The sequence below is a fragment of the Phaseolus vulgaris genome, chromosome 1 (genome assembly GCF_051622355.1).
Source record: "Phaseolus vulgaris cultivar YP4 chromosome 1, ASM5162235v1, whole genome shotgun sequence".
In the NCBI taxonomy this organism is placed as follows: Eukaryota; Viridiplantae; Streptophyta; class Magnoliopsida; order Fabales; family Fabaceae; genus Phaseolus; species Phaseolus vulgaris.
Window position 1 is genome coordinate 46984138 of NC_143498.1, and position 16530 is coordinate 47000667.

Here is a 16530-nt window from a genome sequence, read left to right on the forward strand (position 1 = left end):
AATTAAGGGTGTTTGGATTGATGAGGGAATGCATGAGGATTTTAGGGAGGGGATTGCAGTCATTTAATAGATTAATATGAAGAAAGTGAGGTTGTTTACATTTAAATATGTTAAAGTTTGTGAATATTATGATGGTTGTGAGGAAATTTATATTTTTTATAAAGAGTTTAAAATGTAAGTTTACAAATTCAATATTGTCTTAAAAATATATGAATAATAAAATATGAGATATTTTGTGTATATTTGAGTTAATTTTGTAAACTATTTCAGAAAAAAATAGTTATTTATAACATTACAAATTTACTCTTCTATTTAAAAATCGTTGAAAATTTAATTTAATTTATTTATATTTAAACTATAATTGTTTTTAATCAAAGTATTATTTCTAGTACTTTGAAAAAAATATTTTTTAAAAAAAATATGAATTATGTGTTCAAACATACAAACATATTTATTTATGTTTGTAAGAAAAATTATTTAAAGTTCTATTTAAAATAAAATCTTGAATATATAAATTTTTTAAAATATTCAAAATTATAAACAGATACAAATCTTAAATAATTTTGTTCTATTTAGATAAAAATATAAAATTTTAAAAATATTCGAAATTTTAAATAAATACAAATCCTAAATATTTAATATCTTATTCAAACAAAAATATAAAATATTTAAAATTCTAAATTAATAAAAATCTTAAATATTAATGTCCTATTTAAATAAAAATATGAAATATATAAAAAATTAGAATCTTTAATAAATATAAATTCTAAATATTCAATGTTCTATTTAAATAAAAATTTAAAATAGATAAATTTTTAAAATTATTTACAATCATAAATAATACAAATTTTAAATTAATTGACGTGCTAATCTGAAATACAAATCTAAAATGAACAAAATTCATAAATTATTCAAAATTCAAAATTAAAGAGGAAAGCGATTAAGGAGGAAGAAATTATCATCCATTTTTGCTATCATAATCGATTAAGATACCAAATATATTGAAGACATAATTTATTATTCTCCAAAAAAAATATTTATAATAATTTTCTTATTAACTTAATTGATTATCCTTTATTTTAATTTGTAAAAAATTATGTATACTTCGTTTTTATACACAATCGATCATGTCATCAAAACAATCCATCTTTACTTGAAAGAACAAGAGAAGGCACAGGTAAACAAATTTTCCTTTCACAAACTTACACAACGTAACGATGAATTTCGGGACAAAAATGGAAAATCACATTGTCTATGTGTTTTTCCTTTCATTTCTCTGCATGTACACAATGAAGCATCTCAAACCCGTTTATACCTTTCCTCGTCTACACATCACTTAAAAATATGTAGATACAACCATATTTTTAAAATACATCACACTAAATACTTCTTTAAAACTATTTATTTAAACATAGTTCAATTATACATAACTTGATTTAATATAAAGTTTTTTGTGAAACAATCTAGATCAATAAAAGACATAACTCATTTATTAAAATATTACTGAATTACATTTTGTAAACTAAAATTCGAAGACCCAATATAATAAATATTGCCTACTAATCTATACAATTTATTTTAGTAAAAAGCTGTTTCAATACAAACATAAATATATAAGTACAAAATATAAATCGCATTTTTATACTAACCAGCTTATTATAATTCGTGTTTTTACATATAAAAAATAATTGTAAATGCATTCTAAAATAAATAGAACATACACAATTTAACAATATATTATTATCTCAATCTGAATTGACCAATTAAAACATTGACAAAATTATTACAAAAGACTGAAATAAATTAATTACTTAAACATAAAAAATAATTCTTCAATATATCCAAATGAATTTTTAGTTACCAATTTTTTAAAGATTAAAAGCACCTTAGTGACTATTTTACGCTTTCAAATCAAATGATAGCATACACTGGAATATATAGAAACTGGGAGAAGTATGATATATAAACCAAATTAAGTTGAGAAAAATTGCTACTAGAGATACAAAACCGTCCAAAGAACTCATAACAGTTTAAGGAAGCAAAACTCATAATTTCTTGAGAAACTATAAAGAGGACACGTTCCACAGGCTTATGACCTTGGCTTCTCCTTCTTCTCCTTGAAGAGAGCAAGAAGAGACACCCCAGAAACCTTTACAACCTTGAATCTCACACCAGGAATATCACCCACGGCGTGACCTTTACGCCCAAATCCAGCGATCAAAACCTCGTCCTACAACCATACAAAAATCCATATTATGAACCCATGTATACATACATCCTTGGAATAAGAACCAAACAGCAAAATAATACAAATAAAATGATAGATTAATCACTTACATTTTCTTCAATGTAATTTAAACAACCATCGTTTGGCACAAAGGCAGCGATCTTCTTCCCATTTTTGATGAGTTGAACCCTGGCACATTTACGAATGGCAGAGTTGGGCTGTTTTGCCTCAATACCTCTGCACATAAAATACCATACAATAATTTTTTAGCTTTAATTAGATCATATTAAAGAAATATTTATAGAGAATCATATATAGAACGCGTTAAATTAATCTTACATCTTTTCTAGAACAATTCCCTTGGCATGGGATGAACCTGCGAAAGGCTTCTTCCATTCATTGCCAAGATGAGACTTTTTGTATGACTTATCCGCCCATCTTTGTCTTCTACGGTGGGACTTCAGCTTGCGGGCAGCTCCCATTCCACGTGTTTTCCTTTAGATGGAAAGGAAGAACATTTAATTTTCTAACTCTTATGTACATGCCAATTAACAATTACTCTCAGAATAATCTCACAAGATTGTTAAGCAAAGAAATAAACAGCATTACACTGATTTTAAACACTACAACAATATTGCTTCTATCCCACTACACTGTTCAAAGAAAGAGATACCTACCAATAATATAATTTCTAAAAGGGTAGCATTACGTAATTTGTTAGAGAAAACAAATAAAAAGAATTCAAAAGGTCCTAAAACATTAAAATTACAATAATAGTCATATTCCAATAGGCAATTGTTCCTAATACAACGAACAGATGAAATTCAATTACAGTGTTCCAGTGAATGCAATACCAAAACACATAAGATAACTTTAGAACATCAACCACATATGGTTGGAGGTTCAAACAACACTGGAATATACAATGAAAATAGATGAACCATGTCATACATAACAATCCCTACAAGACCCACACTAGAAAAATACATTGCATCGTATGGAGAAAATCATGAGAAGATTTGACTGTACATAGATCTACAAAATCAACTACGCATCTATGAACTCAACCATACAAACCCCTTAATGCAACATAAAAACAGCCCATAAAAATGCAACTTATCCTATATTCATAAAAGTCGAGAAACATGAAGATGAACGGCACTACGAAACTCCACAGTGATCAAAAATTTCAAAATTAAAAAAGACATGTAGCAATAGAGGAGAAATTTGGAATAATAATAATTTGCTCAGGAAAATAAAAATGAGTATAATAACAGTTGTCGAAAGAAAAATGTTGCATTACCCCATGGTGATAAACGATTGGTTCTGCGCAAATGGAGAGTTAAGAAAATCGGAGAAGACGAAGCAGTGGAGGCAGTAGAAGCAGCCGCAGTGCAAACCCTAATTCTTTAAATGGAGTGTGGTTTATAAAAGAAGTTAAGTCAGGGCTTGTATTTCTGGACTATTAAGTTTATGTCAATAACTTTGGGCCCAGACTTATTCGGGTTCAGGACCGGTGTTGTTAAAGCCCATTTCATTCAAATCAGCAGGCTAACTATTTCCGACTTTTTCTTCCTGCACCTCCATATGTTCTTCTGCCATCCCCATACAAAACATGAAAATACCTTTTTATTCTCTTTGTGTTAATTGCAAATTTGTAGGGAGGATTGAATATTTGAAATAAAGGAGAATAATTTGAGATAAAAAAATATAAAGTTGGAAGGTACCAAAATGAAAAAAGATGCAGGGAAAGATTGAGTCTTGTTATGTTTAATCACTTAGCCCATTAGTTTGACATAGGAAACTACCTAACCCTAGAAAACTATGATAAATAGAGGGCTAGAGGCTCAACCCTAGTGTACCAGATTAAAAGGAAAACATCATAGAGTGAATTGTAACCCAATTGGGAGAATGAAAGGTGTTAGAAGTTAATCAAAATACACTAGAGTGAGAAAGATGAAACTTAATCCATATTTTTTCAATTGAAGCAACTAATTCTTTGTTTGTTTTCTTATTGCTTAGTGCCAACATAACCAACTCAAAACTCTGTTTATTGTTTTGTTGTTATATTTAGCAAATATTGTACCCGATAGTTCAGTGGTCATTGTGGGATCAATATCCGTCCTTAGAGACAATTATTACTAAACGCGGTGCACTTGTCATAAAAGGTCATCATATATCAACAAAGATATGTGGTGTTTGAATTAATTTGGAAACTGCATCATATATCCAAAAACAAATAGAATGATCTTCTTTAGAAGAGTGTTCTATTGCACATTGTACCTACATGAATGTTCTTTTTAGAAACATATTTATATTCTTTTACTTTTATTCCTTTTCAAACAAAAGATAATATTTTCAAGTACATTTAAAAATATTTCTTTTTAATATATATTTGTTAAAAAAAATATGATTTATTTGTATTTAATAAAAAATTGTGTGACGTGAGGGTAGTCTCTCACAGTATCTATCTATGTACGATAAAAAGTGACTCTTGGAGTTGATGTTGTGGGTTTGGGAAGAAGAATGTAGACTTAGATGCATACAGGTCTTCAGTCAGTCTGATATGACAACATGAACTCCACAAAAAATTGTTTAGGACCTTACTAAAGAGTTCGCCTTTGTGATATTAAGCTGCAAAGAGAAAACATTAATTTTAATTTATTTTCATTATTTGTTAAAAAAAATATTTTAATATTTTATATTTGCGTAATTATATTATATTAAGAAATGAACTTTAAATACTAAATTTTATAAAAATACATTGTAAGATAAAATTTACAGATATTTGAAAATATTCTTATCTCGTAATCGTTGTAAATATCCAACAAGACTCATAAGTGTAACATGTAGAATCTAAATAACCGAGAATGTCCTAAAGGCTGATTGTCTTGTTGTTTTATTATAAATTTAAGTTGAAATTCCTTATCTGACAAACAGACAATGTACTTTATCCAACATATTCTAAAACAAACTAAAAAATTTGAATTCAGTTGACAAATGTTGTGGCAGTTAACAAGAGAAAGAAGAGTGACAAGGAGATTAGGCATAGTCCAGTACTAATATGAGTTGGGATCTTCCATCATAGTACTTAAATGAGCTGGAAGTCCCCACTTCAACCACCGATTAATGAAAAATACCATCATCCCAAAAAAACAAAAGAAAAAAGGGGGAGTTGAAAATAAGAATGATTAATAAAAAGAAGAGCATGCTGGCACAGATCTTTTCTGTTCCAGATCATTAGAAGGTAAGGCAATAAACAAAATAAGCTCCAGCAGCAATGTTCCGTGATGCCAACCACATTTACAGGTGTATTATTCGTTTAAGGTTGTTTTATATTTAATCGGTTCATTGATTTCAATTTTCAAAGCAAAATATTGTAGCATCAAAGAAATTAGGCAGTGAAATTAAATTTACATTTATATCACAACTAAGAATGAAGAAAGAGGAACTTTGACCAGAATGATACTTGTCCTTTATTGGGGAAGCACAGAAAGGATTCGGACACTTCATTTGTCCTTCTGTCATTTGACCATGAATCGCATTTCTTCCCCTCAGGGCAAATAGAGCAAAGTGAATGAAATACAAATTGATAAATATAGTAAGTAAAACAATTATCACCCCAAATCAAAAGCCTCCAAGAAACGTCAGGATACACATAAAAATAGGGAAAATAAATAAATGGAACACTCAATTTAAATGAACTCATTTTGTGCTATTCCTTCAGTGATATATTTCAATTCTAATTCAATAGTTTCCACCCTTTTACTTGTATGATCAACTGTCCACAACCTTGTCCACAGATAACTCGGCATTTAAGCTGATTTCTACCTTTGGTGGACCTGAATGGCGCCTTGGCCTGGAAGGTGAAGCTGGGAAAGATAGCCGCTTCTTTGCAGTTCCAAAGGATCCTTTCTCAGTTTTTCCATTTTCTGGGGCTAATGGACTTTGTGTCCTGGACTTGGCTTTTGCAGATTGAGTTGGCACCATGTAGCTCGGAATTGATGGAGAGCTAGCAAGGCTCTCGTCATCTCTCACAGATGAACCTGCGATTGAGTGCCTCCGGAACCGATCTGACTGTACACTGACCAAGCTTTTAGAGTCCTCGTCTGTAATCCAGCTGCCCCTTGGACTTGCCTTCTTTGATTTCTTAGCAGATGCCGAAACTCGTTTGGAAGGAGTGGAGTTAAAGCTAGGTGAGCCCGGATTTTGGCTGGCTGTTGGAGATTGCTTTTCAGAATTGAGCTGGAAACGAGCAAATGACTTGCTGATTTCTCCACCAGTAATGCTGCGGCTTGAGCTTTTCAGGGATGCATGGTCATTCATCTCTTTATCCATCTGGCTACGGTTCTCCAATGGCCGGGCTGCCATCCATCGTTCCAACCAGCTCCAACCCCAGGCAGGATTTGTTGGATCCATGAACATTGGATTTAAAGATCTAGATGAGTTCTTCCAGTTTTGCTGCCAAAAATTTTACACCAAATGTTAAACACTGATTTTTTTCAAAAATTGAGGAACTTGCCCTCATGACTGTAAATTATATCATGGGAAAACACTCTATGTTATTCACTCAAAATATATTAAGCACATCATATAACATGCCACTTTATTTCAGCAAATAAATACTGCCACTGACAAAATTGAGGAATAACTTATTGCTGCAGCTTAAAAAACCATTAGCATATCATTGGGTTGCAAATGTGGCAGTGAGAGAGGATAGAGAAGAGATTTAAGAGGAGGATATGGCTTTTAAGATGGTGACAAGATAGAAAAGGAGTCGTGCTCTTAACAAGGCTAAGTTTCAACTTCAAGAGATAAGGAAACAATGAAGAGTATAAACAATTGTACTATAAGGATGCTTATTTCTCATTTTAGTGTTTATAATGTGTGATACTTTTTAAGGATCTATCAGTTTATATAAAAAAATTCATCCATTTCCTCACATGTGTAAGTTGATGAGATAGATAGAAAAACCTGATGAGTAAATGCATAAGCCAGTGCTCTTTCTCTCCTCGTAGCAGCTTCATACTTGCTTAATAACTTAGCTTCGATTTGTTCTTTTGATTGTAGGCTGTCATCCCATTCCTCTCCCACCTATTATGATGATTTGTTCCAAGTTAAAAAAGTATTCCAAACACAACATACAAAATAGTAAAAAAAGATTAGCATTTGAAAATAAATTAGGAAATGAAAACCAGACCCGCAAACTCTCAAGCTCTCTCGCATGCTTCTGTAACAGCTGTCTCTGCAGAGCCTGATTCTCCTCCAACATTCTGATCCTCCTGGAACGAATCTGAGACTGCAAGCGAGACAATGTCTGCATAGATCGAAGGGTACTGGTGGCTTGGCGTTTTACAACCGACCCTTCCATCAATAATTTCAACCTGACCAACCCCCTTAAAGCCCGCAATGCTCTTCTTGCCTAAATGATTTCAAAAGAAAGTCTAGTTTGAAAAGTAATTCAAATGACAATTTCCTTTTCTGGCTACAATTGATTGACACTGTCAGCTTCATAGCTGTGTAAGAACACATTCAACAAAGATATTGTATAGATCCAAATTTAAAGAGTTAAATTTTGATCTACCGTTACAGTAAAACTTTATCCATTAGTAAACAAGAAATTGCTACAATATTCTTGTAACTAAAGCTTTTCTCTCGTAGTAAATTATTAAAAGTAATCTACTCTCTTTATCTCACACCCTTAACTTGCATTTAACACATTTATTATGAAAATTGACACAATACCACTTGCATAAAAAATGCTAAGTAACAATGTAATGTTACTCATAAATTTTTCTATACCAAATGTCAACCCTCCCTTTGTAGGGCCTAATAATAATGTAAAAAAAAAGGAGAAGAAGGCCTTCGTATAGTGTGGTTGAATTAAAGGTTCATTTGGTTCCCAACCACATGAATTAAAGGTGGAGTTGCACTAAACAGATATGTTCTTTATAAGGTAATAAGAATATGAATGGCGTATTATTACAAAAAACAATGAGTTCATTGCCCCAGGTTTAAAAAGGAAAAAAAAACTTAAAAATGCATTTGCTTAGGTACTTTTGGTGCTATTCTCTGATCAGCACAGGAGTTTCACATCACTAAATCACATAATGAAGGCTTACATTAAAGGTCAACATAGATTACAAGACAAAATTTCAATTTTGATTGACTAACAACAACACCAAAAGTACTTATGAAATTGTATCTCTAAGTTATGTCCTTCAATAAATCATTTCTAATTGAGATTTGATACCATTGTAGGCTTAGTTGATTGTATCATCTCTAAAATAAATACAAGTGGGTTTTATGTAGGATTTTTATGGGAAAAAAAAGTACTCATTAAATAGTTAAATGAATTGTCAAAAAGAGTGAGAGGGGAGAAATTAATGAAGTAAATTTATAGTTGGCTAAATGAAACTTGAAACCCATACCAAGTATCCCCGAAAAGCTGTTTGAATTTTGATTGCTGCCACTTCATCATTTGGTTTGCCGGAAAAACGAGGAATCCGGGCAGCTTCAACCCTAACCGTTTCTATCTGAACAGGAAGAACAGGGACATCGGCTTCAACGGCAGTTACAACTTCAACAACATGATCATGATCATGACTGATTTCATTTTCAATATCAGTTAATTTAATCTCTTCTGGCAGAGGAACGGGTGGTGGCGGTGGTGGCGGCAGCTTATCAGCTTCTGAGTATGAGACTGAAGTTTGCAATTTTTGCTTCCCAAACCATTTCTTCTTAGATTTACTTGATTTCTGCAAAAGTAAGTGACACAAATGTAAGAAACATCCCAGAAAGTTGAGAAAAGTTGAATTAACATTCATCCAAACCTGATCTTTCTTCTCCTTTGAGTCGGGGCTGAGAGCTTTCTTCACGCTTGAAAACCAATTTCCCTTCTTCCCCATTTTCTTGGCATTCCTCAATACGATCCTTCACACTAAAAGGAAAAAAAGGAGTAAATTTAAAGATCTGAAACCTCACTAACCAAAAAAATTTATTTTTCTAACCAATGGCATCTGCTGTTATTATTAAATGTCATTATTAGATAGCAAATTTGACACTAAAGGGAAGATTCTCAATAATTGCGTAAGCCTCCTTCGCAGCACAATTATTCTTTTCCTTGTTTTAAGAAACGGAAAAGAACAAACCTTATGCAAGAGAAAAGTGTCATGAAAATAACAAGGAAACAGCGGTAAGAAATGAAAAAATAACAATAATACAAGCTTTATGCTAAAAAAGCCATTAAATTTCCTGATAATCGTAATCAATTCTGCATTAGTTCTATCTGGGGCATCCCATAAATGAAAGCCAACCACGTTACGTAAAAGCAATGAAGGGGTTTCTAAACCCGGTTCACCAAATGATATAGTAAAAAAAGAGAAGAACTGAAATAATCTCCCCTTTTGCATTTCCCAGGAAAATGAGGCGTGAATTGAGATAAAAGCGGTTTAATTAGGTGGAAGATGGTTGTGGTGAAAGTTGAAGTTAAGAGTTTTGAGAAAAGGAAAAGAAATTGCAGGAAGATAAGAGAAGATGGAAAGTGGGAGATGGGATAAGAAAAGAGAGATGAAGTTGAAATTTGAAGGGTGTAATGAAGATGTAAAACGGCAGTACCTGAAGTGAAACAAAGTGACAGATCTAAAACATGTTGTTTCTTCTGAGGCTGTCTCTCTGAGAAGAAAAAGATTAGAAGTTGAAGATCAGAGTTGGTTGCACTTTCTCTTTCTCTTATTCTCTTATTGTGAAGAGGGAAATCAGATCTTGCCAAATGCTATGAGAGGATAGTTTGAATTCCAGGACCATCTCCTTCTGCTAATATTGAGACCTTGCCACTTTGGTTCCTAACACTGGGCCCTACTCAGCTTTACCATCTTCAAACAATCATAATCAAATTAACCTAATCAAGGATAAATCAAATTTATAATATTAAAACTTGGTAATCAATAAAATAAGTCATGTAAAATATATAAGCAAATATTTATTATTATAAAAAATTAAAATATGTATGTACTCACGAGTGAATCATGTTGGTGGTGACCAATGTGGCGCTCACATTTTCCGAAATTTTAACCAAAATAACAGAGTTGGACCATTTATTTTAGAATTTAGTTCTATTTGGTATTCATGCCTTGTAATTCTTGAACTTTTTTTAATTTTCAAATATTTTTTTATAGTATATTTATTTGCTACCGTTAATATAGCTACAAAAATATATCCTTTCTTATTAATTTCCTCCTTCTTCAGTTTCTTTCTGGCATTTATTGCTCCATTTATTTGTAACTATACAGTTAATGTTAGCCATCCTTAATAATGAATAAATAACTAATATTTTTGAAAATGATCTTATTTTTTGGGAAATTGGTAAACTGTTTAAATCCAGTGACCATTTTTCAGAACTGTAACTCATCGTTCTTAATAAAGCGTGTTTAATAAAACTAACTTATAAACTAGGTAATAATTAATAAGCTTTTAACTTATAAATTTTAATTTGATAAATTAGCTGTTAGATTAAAAATAGTTAGTAAAATAACATAAAGAATATAGTTAAATAGATTTTATTGTGTAAATAAAATGTATACTCTTTAGATAAAAAATTATTATTATATAATTATAATTTTAGGTTTTTTTAAATAATTAAATTTGATTAAACTTTCAAGTATTTTTCTTTAAATTGTATATGTTTGATTTTTTTAAACAAGTTTTTTTGTAAGAAACAAATTGTATTGGTTAAATTAGTTTATAAATTATTAAAGTAAACTAGTAGTTAATTTGTTGTTTTTATCAAACACGTTCTTAATATAATAAATGGTTTTTCAATCATTTTTACTGAATAACATAATAGATTATATATATTTGAACTTTTTTCAAAGCATTTATGTAGATAAAAACTCGTTTTTCCTCTTTTTTGGATGGTAAATATTTCTTAGAACATGAATCATGAATCCAACTCATGTATTAAATTGATTATGATCGTGTAAATTACTCTATTGAATTAGAAAATGAAAAAAAAAATTGTAAGAGTTATACCCCTCATCACATCTTTACAAAAAATCATTAGATAAAATCAGTAGTATCAATCTTCAAAAATACATTTCTTTTTGTAACAACGCTTTTTTTTAAAAAAAGCAGCAGCCCCGTCACACACATTCTTTCTTTCTCTCTCTCCCTCCATATGCTTTTCTCTCCCTCTCTCCTAATTTTCTCTCCCAAACTTCATCTTTTTTAGAATCTGATCATACCACGCTGTAGCAGAGGAGTTAAGGAACATTTCTACCCGATCAGATTTTCAAACAGAGTAAGTTCATTTTTACTCTAAATATCCTTTGTTCTATGTTTTCCTTAGGATTTAGTCATCAATCTTGGTGGGGTCAGTTGAGAAGTTTAATCCTCTCAACTTATTATATTATATACTGAAATTTTGTTCTGTTTGGATAATTTGCATTAGGCCCGTAAATCTTGAAGCTTATCCAAACGGCGGGGAATAAAATTCTAAAAGTTGCTTGGAAAGCAAGCAATTGAGGTAAGGGAAGCTAAATTTAATTTTTTATAGCACCCTAGGATAGAATATCTGAATGCGGAAGGGACGTGGTCCCAATATTCAATTTTTCTTGCAGGGATGTTGTGTGTTATATATATTGGGTTGTTTGTTTATATATTATTTAAATTTGTAAAAATATTATATTTTGATGGTTTAATATTTAAGTGTTGTTTTTTTATTTTAATTACGTTTTTGAATGTTGTGGATCGTGTTTGGAATGATATTGTATGACGGGATGGTATGGAATTGAATTCATACATTTGGGATAATGTATGGACTGATGTTTGTTGTGTATTAAGTATTGATGCCTATGTGGTAACAGAGATCTCCGAGCTTCACTGATGATCTAAGTCACATAGACTAAGATATCAGGTGGTGAGAAGCTGATGGGGGAGTTCATGCACACCGTGACATATGAGATGCACGGCTTGGGTTGTATTGAACTTACCCTGATCCTTTCTGTTGGATTCGCTGGTAATCTTCGGATCAGGTGTTAGTCTCTGGTAGGACTTACTTAATACGGGTCTTCCGGAAGATGTTGTTTGTTGAATATTCTGGATGTGTAGATCCATGTGAGATCTATGTGATTGTTTATTCTTGAGATTTGAAGAAAGTTGAATAATTTGAGAAATTGATCATGTAATTTGGTTTTCTCTTTTGATTTAATTGTGTATATTATAAAATTCTATTTTTACTAGCTTACCCTTGCTTTTCTTGTTGTGTTTGAACTGCAATGACTGTACTATGTACACGAGCAGATGACCATACAGGTGCAGGAGAGCCTTAGAGGGTTCAGAGTCTTATTTTGAGTTGTGGATATGTAAATTGTATTTCTATAAATCCTAATTATGTATTAGGAATGTTTTTGAAAAACTCCAAGTTTGTATAGAAACTTGTAGAACTTTTATTGTAATAGTTATATGTAAATTATGGGGTGTTACATTTAATGGTATCAGAGCGGTTCATCCTTAGGATAACCTGAGGGTAGTGGGTTTATTCTGTTTCTCCTGCGTGTAGATTTTTGTTTACGTCTAGCCTCAAGACTAAGTTAAAAGTTTCTAATAAGATGTTTGACAAAGTTGTTTTTCCTGAAATCTTGTTTGTGTTCGACTCAAGTTAATTGTTATGAATAAAGATGAAAGTATTAAGAATGAAAAGAATCTTGATAGAGTGGTGAGGGTGCACACTCATGACTAGATCAAGATTATTTTCTATCTTAATTCTAAGTAGCTAGAGTACATTTTAGGGATAAGTTTTGATTGGTTTTTACTTGTTTCGTATGATTATTTTTTTGAAGTTAATTTGTCTTAAAGATGTAGTTGGAAATTTTTAGTAATTTCTAATCCAATTCTTTATGTGCTTAGAAGATGGCACGTAGACCACCTACTCCTCCTCCACCAGTAGATATGCCCAACTTAGCTCGGGCAGTAGAGATGATGGCAACAGCCTTGCAACAACAGAGTGCTACTATGGCACAACAGCATTAGGCTGCCCTTCATCAATTAGAAACTACTAGATTAGCGGTTGAAGCATCTCAGCTTCATCAACTACCCCATACTTTTAGTCTGGAGGATTTTCCAAGACACAATCCACCCAAATTTAATGGCAAGGAAAATCCAGATGGAGCAGACCAGTGGGTGAGAGACATCGAAAGAATCTTTGAAGCTACTCAATGCCCTGAAGAGAGAAAGTTATCTTATGCCATCTACATGCTTATTGAAGAAGCTGAGTTTTAGTGGATAGGCATGAAGCAAATGATGGAACACAAATGAGAAGGTGCCACTTAGGAGAACTTCAAAGTAAGATTCCTGGAGGAGTATTTTCCTGATAGTGTCAAGTATGCAAAAGAAATTGAATTCATGCAGCTAGAACAAGGAAATCTTTCAGTCACTGAATATGCTACTAGGTTCAAACACCTAGCTAGATTCTACACTCAGACCATGACTGAGGCTTGGAGATGTAGAAAATTTGAGTTTGGGTTGAAGCAAGAACTTAAAGAAGTGGTGATTCCTATGTCCATTAGAGATTTCCCTGCTCTAGTGGAGAAAGCAAAAGTAGTGGAGAGTTTGAAAAATAGTAGCAGACTTGCTAAGCCTCAAGTGGGAGGACCTTCTAAAAGCATGCCTAAATATGAAGATAGTAAGAAACCTTATTTCAAACCTCAATCTTATAGCAGTGGAAGACCCAGTTCTCAATCACCACCTAGTTTCAAATGTTTTAGATGCGGTGGGCCACATGTTGTTAGATTTTGCCCTCATCCAGTGTCAAATGTGACATGTGATAGATGTCACAGGTATGGTCATGCAACAAAAGACTGTCGTGTCCAATTGGGAGCTCCAAATTCTGGTGGAGTGCAACAAGTACAACAAAATAGTAATCAAAAACCCAAAGCTGCTGGCAGAGTTTTTGCTATTAGTGGAGTTGAAGCTTCACAGTCTGATAGCCTTGTTAGAGGTATTTGTTCTATCCTTGGAACACAATTATCTGTATTGTTTGATTATGGGCAACCCATTCTTTTATATCTTTTGATTGTGCTAAGAAACTTAAGTTGCCAGTCCGAGAATTAGAATTTGAGTTGGTGGTATCTACACCAACAGAAGGTATTATAGTAACCTCTTCCATGTGTGCCGAGTGTCCAGTAATTATAGATGGGCGGAGATAAAAAAAATCAACATGATTTGTATACCTCTAAAATATTTGGAGGTTATATTGGGAATGGATTGGTTGTCTACTAATCATATCCTTATAGATTGTGGTCGGAAGAAGTTAATTTTTCCTAAATTAGAAGGAATGCAGGTTATCTCAGCTCATCAGTTTGAGAGAGAGATACGAGAAGGTGCAGAATGTTTTATGCTCTTGGCTTGTTCTATAGTTACTGATAAAGTACAAAAAGATATGTCTGTAGTTCAGGAGTTTATGGATGTATTTCCTGATGAGATTCCTGGACTTCCACCTAAAAGAGAGATAGAGTTTGCAATAGACTTGATTCCTGGAGCAGGCCCAGTGTCAATTTCTCCATACCGAATGGCACCAACAGAGTTAGCTGAATTGAAGAAACAACTAGAAGACTTATTGGAGAAACAATTCATTCGACCTAGTGTTTCTCCATGGGGAGCTCCAGTGCTATTAGTGAAGAAGAAAGATGGTTCGTCACGTCTATGCATAGATTACAGACAATTAAACAAGTTAACAATAAAGAATAAATATCCTCTTCCTAGAATTGATGACTTGATGGATCAGTTGCATGGGGCAGTTGTCTTTTCTAAGATAGATCTGCGCTCAGGTTATCACCAAATTTTAGTGAAAGCGGAAGATGTTCAGAAGACTGCTTTTAGATAAAGGTATGGTCACTATGAATTTCTGGTTATGCCATTTGGGGTGACTAATGCTCCAGCTATTTTCATGGATTATATGAATCGGATATTCAGACCTTTTCTTGATAAGTTTGTGATAGTGTTCATAGATGATATATTGATCTATTCTCGTACAAGGGAAGAACATGCATAACATCTTAGAACCGTTCTGAACATTTTGAGAGAAAAACAGTTATATGCTAAACTTTCAAAATGTGACTTCTGGATGTCAGAAATACAATTTTTAGGACATGTCATCTCTGCACAGGGAATATCAGTAGATCCTTCTAAAGTGGAGGTTGTACTTCAGTGGGAACGTCCTAAAACAGTTACAGAAATTAGAAGCTTTGTCGGGTTAGCAGGATATTACAGGAGATTTATAGAAGGCTTTTCTAAAATAGTGGCTCCTTTGACCCAATTGACTAGAAAGGATCATCCTTTTTGCATGGACTGAACAATGTGAGAAAAGCTTTGAAGAGTTGAAAAGAAGGTTGACTAATGCTCCTGTATTGACAATCCCTGATACCAATCAGTCTTTTGAAGTTTTCTGTGATGCTTCCTATCAGGGATTGGGTTGTGTTCTGATGCAGAATAAGAAAATTGTTGCCTACGCTTCTCGTCAGTTAAAGGTGCATGAAAGAAATTATCCAACTCATGATCTAGAATTGGCAGCAGTTGTCTTTGCTTTAAAAATATGGAGACATTTTCTTTACGGAGTTAGTTTTAATGTGTTTAGTGATCATAAAAGTTTGAAGTATTTGTTTGATCAAAAGGAGTTAAATATGAGGCAGAGGAGATGGATTGAATTTTTAAAAGACTATGATTTCCAGCTGATATACCATCCTGGGAAGGCAAATGTTGTTGCAGATGCGTTGAGTCGTAAAAAGATACAAATGTCTTCGCTTATGATTAGAGAGTTAGCATTGATTGAAGATTTCAGGAGTATGAATTTGGAGGTTTCCATGTCTTCAAAATTGCATTAGTTGTAATACCCTTGTTATAACTAATGAATTTCTGGAGAAGGTGAAGGAGAAGCAGTTGGAAGATTCAAAATTGAAGAACATCATGGGCTTATTAAATACTGACAAAGCTAAAGACTTCTCTTTAGGACTGGATGGTATTTTGAGATTCAAAAATAGAATATGCATACCAGAGGATAATGAACTAAAGCAAACAGTGTTATCTGAAGATCATAAAAGCAAACTCAGTTTACACCCAGGGATGACCAAGATGTATCAAGATCTCAAGAAGTCTTATTGGTGGCATGGCATGAAGAATGATGTAGCTAAGTTTGTAGTTGCTTGCTTGACTTGTCAGAAATCAAAGATTGAACATCAACGGCCTGGAGGCATGTTAAATCAGTTAGACATTCCAGTGTGGAAGTGGGACAGTATCTCAATGGATTTTGT

General features: G+C 32.7%; 2 protein-coding genes and 1 long non-coding RNA gene across 3 annotated transcripts; 1 reads left to right on the forward strand and 2 right to left on the reverse strand.

Annotated features, from left to right (window-relative positions):
* Window positions 1-1936: 1936 nt before the first annotated feature.
* On the reverse strand, window positions 1937-3673 carry LOC137814430 (small ribosomal subunit protein uS12). Its single transcript, XM_068617175.2, has 4 exons — window positions 3531-3673; window positions 2567-2722; window positions 2338-2464; window positions 1937-2230 (listed from the first exon to the last, which is right to left on the reverse strand). The coding sequence occupies exons 1-4, from the start codon at window positions 3533-3535 to the stop codon at window positions 2090-2092; spliced, it is 429 nt and encodes a 142-aa protein (XP_068473276.1). The 5' UTR covers window positions 3536-3673; the 3' UTR covers window positions 1937-2089.
* Window positions 3674-5621: 1948 nt separating this feature from the next.
* Window positions 5622-10086, reverse strand: LOC137814431 (protein IQ-DOMAIN 2). The gene is made up of 6 exons (XM_068617176.2): window positions 9845-10086; window positions 9061-9167; window positions 8659-8985; window positions 7428-7649; window positions 7202-7321; window positions 5622-6688 (listed from the first exon to the last, which is right to left on the reverse strand). The coding sequence occupies exons 2-6, from the start codon at window positions 9133-9135 to the stop codon at window positions 6005-6007; spliced, it is 1428 nt and encodes a 475-aa protein (XP_068473277.1). The 5' UTR covers window positions 9136-9167; window positions 9845-10086; the 3' UTR covers window positions 5622-6004.
* Window positions 10087-11374: 1288 nt separating this feature from the next.
* Window positions 11375-12606, forward strand: LOC137816202 (uncharacterized). Its single transcript, XR_011081781.2, has 3 exons — window positions 11375-11525; window positions 11676-11750; window positions 12527-12606. It is a non-coding gene; the product is annotated as an uncharacterized LOC137816202 (long non-coding RNA).
* Window positions 12607-16530: the final 3924 nt, after the last annotated feature.

Bases quoted from the DNA above. Each gene is read 5' to 3' on its own strand.
- LOC137814430 (XM_068617175.2), bottom strand. The intron at 2,465-2,566 runs GTAAGATTAATT...TTTTATGTGCAG, and splicing joins GGAATTGTTCTAGAAAAGAT to AGGTATTGAGGCAAAACAGC. The intron at 2,231-2,337 runs GTAAGTGATTAA...GTATGGTTGTAG, and splicing joins TAAATTACATTGAAGAAAAT to GACGAGGTTTTGATCGCTGG.
- LOC137814431 (XM_068617176.2), bottom strand. From the start codon at position 9,135: ATGGGGAAGAAGGGAAATTGGTTTTCAAGCGTGAAGAAAGCTCTCAGC. The intron at 7,650-8,658 runs GTATGGGTTTCA...GAAATCATTTAG, and splicing joins CAGCTTTTCGGGGATACTTG to GCAAGAAGAGCATTGCGGGC. The intron at 6,689-7,201 runs GTTTTTCTATCT...AATTTTTGGCAG, and splicing joins CTTATGCATTTACTCATCAG to CAAAACTGGAAGAACTCATC.